The sequence below is a fragment of the Cebus imitator genome, unplaced genomic scaffold (assembly GCF_001604975.1).
Source record: "Cebus imitator isolate Cc_AM_T3 unplaced genomic scaffold, Cebus_imitator-1.0 Scaffold285, whole genome shotgun sequence".
NCBI classification, from domain to species: domain Eukaryota; kingdom Metazoa; phylum Chordata; class Mammalia; order Primates; family Cebidae; genus Cebus; species Cebus imitator.
Window position 1 is genome coordinate 790,041 of NW_016107600.1, and position 4,688 is coordinate 794,728.

The 4,688-nt window shown below is 55.5% G+C and overlaps 1 protein-coding gene across 3 annotated transcripts in view; it reads right to left on the bottom strand.

Annotated features, from left to right (window-relative positions):
* The window catches only part of ITGB7 (integrin subunit beta 7), a 16,613-nt gene that overhangs the window by 4,096 nt on the left and 7,829 nt on the right, over positions 1 to 4,688 (bottom strand). For all 3 annotated transcript variants that reach the window (XM_037728975.1, XM_017501759.2, XM_017501758.2), the window contains 6 exons: positions 2,755 to 2,956; positions 2,503 to 2,673; positions 1,564 to 1,805; positions 1,022 to 1,180; positions 617 to 712; positions 366 to 455 (listed from right to left, as the gene is read on the bottom strand). In XM_037728975.1, the coding sequence (XP_037584903.1) occupies positions 366 to 455; positions 617 to 712; positions 1,022 to 1,180; positions 1,564 to 1,805; positions 2,503 to 2,673; positions 2,755 to 2,956 (960 nt within the window). The remainder of the gene's footprint in view (positions 1 to 365; positions 456 to 616; positions 713 to 1,021; positions 1,181 to 1,563; positions 1,806 to 2,502; positions 2,674 to 2,754; positions 2,957 to 4,688) is intronic.

Here is a 4,688-nt window from a genome sequence, read left to right on the forward strand (position 1 = left end):
AAAAAAAAAAAAAAAAAAAAAGAGTTTGAAGCAAGGCTCTTGGCAGGGTTAAATGAAGTAGCAAACAGTATGTACACCTAGGATGGTGGGTGCATGAAATAGAAGCTCAATGATTGTAACGTTCCTTTCTTGTCCAGAGCAGAGCTCCAAGCTCTCTGCATGTCTAAGATGTTTAAGATTTATGAATGTAAGATTGCATGAGTGAACAATTAATGACAGCCATGTGCAAACTATGGGTAGGAGCTGTGGAATGTTAGACCAAAAAAGTGACCCTTTCCTCTTAATTCTGCCACCCCACCCAAGGGCCCCTTTCTACCTTTCCCTAGTGCCCACCCTCACCATCTCCCCCTCCCTTGGCCCCTTACATTATAAGCGTCCATAATGAGCTGTACCACATTGCTGGAGTCCTCACTCAGCTCCCCCACTGCAGACTTAGGAATCAGCTTACTCAGCTCCTGAGTTACAGGGAATTAAGGGAAATGGTAGGTCACAGCTCTAAGAAAATGGGCTCCTGGGGGTCTGGAAGGAGGGCATATGGGGGGCGGAGAATGGATCTTTGGGGAAACTGAGAAAGGCTGAGGTGGGGCTGGGGATCTGACACATAGACAGCTCTCACCTCGTAGACAGGCAGTGCGGTACTGGTGACAGCAAAGATGGGCTGGATGTTTGCTGCAGAGAGGGCCTGGGCTACCTGACCCACAGAGGGGTAGTCCTGGGGCAGGAAGCAGGGACAAGGTGAGTGCCACAGGTCTCCCCCACAACATGCAAGGTGCCCTCAGCCCAGGGAACCCAGGAACCAAGGTCCCACCAGCTGGAGGAGCCCTGGAGGCCTGCTAAGGAATAGAAAGGAGGTAGGGAATGGAGTGACAAAGGTGTCCTGTCTCGGCAGCTGAAAGGAGGAACTGCTGGGGTGGATGGCAGGGTGGTTACCGGTGAGGACTATTGAGGCTGGAAGTAGGAGTCCTGGAAGGAAAGAGGTGTGGCTCAGATGGGGAGAGGCAGGGTGATTGTGGGGACTCACAAACTCTGTGCTGCGACTGTAGAGGCCATTGCTGTCCAAGTGGCAGTGCCCATCACTGGGCATGAAAATGCCACCCAGCTTCCCATCCCCAGCTGTGTGGAATGTGTCATCTGAAGTGAACACCAGCAGCCGGGACACATTTCTCCAGCCAATCTGCTCCTGGGGTACAGTGCGGGTGGTAGGCTGTGCAGCTGGCCATGGCCCTTGAGCCACCCCAGCCAGCTCTGTGAGGCAAGGATGTGGCCAGCCTCACTCTGAGTCAGCTTGTCCATCTCCTTACCTCCCGTACTTTGCCTCTCCCTGCTCTCCCCAGCCCCCCAAACAAGGCTGCTGCTAGTGGAAGCTTGCTTGTGAATTAGAAAATCATGCCTCCTCCTCAAGATATTTTACTCCAACCCACCAGGTAATTGTTAAAATATGTATACAAACTACAGCAACTATGGTATGAATGGCACCCCCTAGAATTGTGCACTACACAACCATAGGGGCAGTCCTATTCCCAAACAGAACTCCAGGCTCAGCTCCCCGCCCCACCTCCTCACCTGGCAGAGTGCAGCCTGCAGAATGGCATCAAAGCCACCTTCGGGTGAGTCCAGATTGCCAGACACGCTCTGGCGCCCCACCTCCCGCTCAAAGGCTTGCGCGTCCCCCGTCAGGGACAGCACATGGTGAAAGCTGAAAGGTGACTGGCAGCGCTCCAGCCGGGTGGGGCAGGGGTGGCGCAGCTTTGAGGGCACTGTGCTCACAAAGGGCAGCACTGTTTTGTCCACGAAGGAACCAAAACCTGGGAGAGGAGAGGAATGAAAACTGTACCAGAAGTCACAGGGCAGCAGGGGACTCATGAGCGTGCTTGATGGCAAGTGGGGTGGGGAAGACAGTCATGGAAGAGGTGATGAGAGAGGGTGCACCTAGGGGTCAGGGACCTGGTAACTGGCAATCAAAGTGGTCAGACCACCGGCTCAGGAAAGTGGTGGACAGAGGACACTAAGAGGAGGACACAACTCCCGGGACAAACGGGAGTTTCCTGAAGGTCAAAGGAGGCTCAGGCATAGGATGTGATAGCGGCATAAGGCAAAGGAGGGAAATCTGCATAGAGAATTGGCCCAGAATGTGGAACCAGGGACAGTGACAACTAGGCCTTGTCCAAGGGACACTCGCATCAGGGCAGGTTCCAGGTTGGTAGGTCCAGGGCAGCTGTCCAGGCCCAGAGAGGGCCTGAACACGGTTTCTCCAGACGCTGGGTCTCAGCTAGACCTGTAAAACGAAGACTCCTACTGCATAGTCTTTTGAGTCCTCTCCAGCTCCAACCTAGAAGATAAGTGTCTTTGGGGAGAGATGCAGGAACAAACCTGTGGCCTGGCTAGATCTGTCAACAACTGGGAGGGCAAGTCGGGGCCCTTGTGAGTTGAGGATGTTGGCAGAGGCTAAGGCAGTGGTTGACAGGCAAGGGCTAACAGGGCGGGAGGCAGCGTTCGGCTCACCAATGCGCACAGAATGGGTGACCTCCTGCAGCCGGACCAGCAGAGCGTGCCCGAGCTGGCGCACGCGTTCCAGGTCGTCCTTCATGGAGTAGCTCAGGTCCATAAGGTAGTATAGGTCCACGGGGTATCCCTCAGCACGGAGGAAGCGGACCTGGAGCTGCTGGGGCTCCCCTGGGGAGCGGGCGCGGGTCAGCAGAGAGCATTGGAACCCCAGCCTAGACCTCTGGCCTGGCCCCGCCGGCCCTAACTCACCAGGCCGCAGCGTGACCCGGACCCGCTGCGGCGCCAGCTGGGTGGCACCCTCTCCGCGGGTGCCCTGGCTGAGCGGCTGGTCCTGCAGCACCTCCTGCCGGCCCCGCGGCTCCTCCAGCTCCTCTGACGGGCAGCCGCGAGCCAGCAGCTCCTCTCGCCCGGCGCAGCGCCGCTCCTCCGCCTCCCCCGACGCTGTGAAGTTCTGCTCAGCAAGAAAAGGCTTGTCGGGACCGCGTCCTGCACAGGCCCTCCGCCCCGCTCCCTGAACCACCCTGCAAGCCCCTGATTCCCTCCCCTCCTCTTCCCTACACAGCTACCCTTGAACTCCGGTCTTTTTTGTTGTTGTTTGTTTTGTTTTTGAGACAAAGTCTCACTCTCTCGCCCAGGCTGGAGTGCAGTGGTGCGATCTCCACTCACTGCAACCTCCACCTCCTGGATTCAAGTGACTCTCGTGCCTCAGCCTCCCAGTAGCTGGGACAACAGGTGTGCGCCACCTCACGCCCAGCTACTTTTTGTATTTTTAGTAGAGACGAGGTTTCTCCTTGTTGGCCAGGCTGGTCTCGAACTCTTGACCTCAAGTGATCTACCCGCCTCAGCCTCCCAAAGTGCTAGGATTACAGGCGTGAACCACCACACTTGGCTTTTTTTTTTTTTTTTTTTTTTTTCCATTTTTTTCTGCTATAAAGACAGGGTATTGCTTTGTTGCCCAGGCTGGTTTTGAAATCCTGGGCTCAAGCAATCCTCCTGCCTCAGCCTCCCAAAGTGCTGGGACTGCAGGCATGAGCCACCACCAGTGGAACTCTGGTCCTTTCTTCTTTGTCAGAGCCCCACTTCCTATAACAGTCCCCTACCCCTCCCCTTATCTCAACTCCCCCTTGCCCCAGCCACCTACCCCTCTGCTCCCCAATAGAGCCACAGACTTCCTGTTGAGATCTTAGAGACTTCACTACCACAAAAAAATGGGGGCCTTGCCTCCTAGGCCAACCTCCCCAGCAAGCTCACACCAAAATGGGAAGGGGGTCAGACTAAGACCCACAGCTCCTTGGAAGGGGAAGGAGGTGCCCCCCCTCAATATGTCTGGGACTGGTTGGGAAGCCACAGGGGAAGGAAATGGTTAGAGCGGCTTCTCAGCTGGCTCTGGGTGTCAGCTCCTAGTCTGGGGACTGGAGAAGCCAGACACAGACTGGATTATTTCAAGAGCTCCAGCTTCCCAGCTCCAGCCTGGCACCTCTGCCTCTCTGCCTCGTGCAGACTCAGCGTCTACCCTTCTTGTCCTCTCAGACTCACTGTATGCCTTTCTCCTGGGTCCTCTAAACATCTGTAGCCCTGTCTCCGCGTGAGCTTGCCCTCATCTCTTATCTGGGCTCCCACACTGATCTAACCCTCCACCTTCCTCTCAGAGAGGCAGACCTGCCCCCATCCCAGCTCAGGCACCCCTCCTGCTCTGCGGCTCCATGAGCTCTGTCTCTTCAAAGCATAAACAAACAACAGCCTTGTTTGAGGAGCCAGGGAGACGCCTGCTCCCTAGCATCCTTCTTGGCCATTTAGGTAGCTGAAGCCTTTCCAGTCCCCCTCAAGCCCATAGGCTTCCACCCATCCCCTTTCTACTTGCCTAGTCATAGGCTGCTACACACCCAGGAACAGAATGCCCTCACCCCAAACACAGACTTAGAAATCTAACCACACACTTTCTGTTATGGACTGAACTCTGCACTCCTACCCCACCCCACCCCCACCCCCATCCTGTATTGAAGCCCTAACCCTCCATGTGATGGTGTTTGGAGATGGAGCCTTTGTGAGACACCTAGGCTTAGATGAGGTCCTAAGGGTGGAACTCTCTCTTTTTTTTTTTTTTTTTTTTTTGAGACGGAGTTTCGCTCTTGTTACCCAGGCTGGAGTGCAATGGTGCGATCTCGGCTCACTGCAACCTCCGC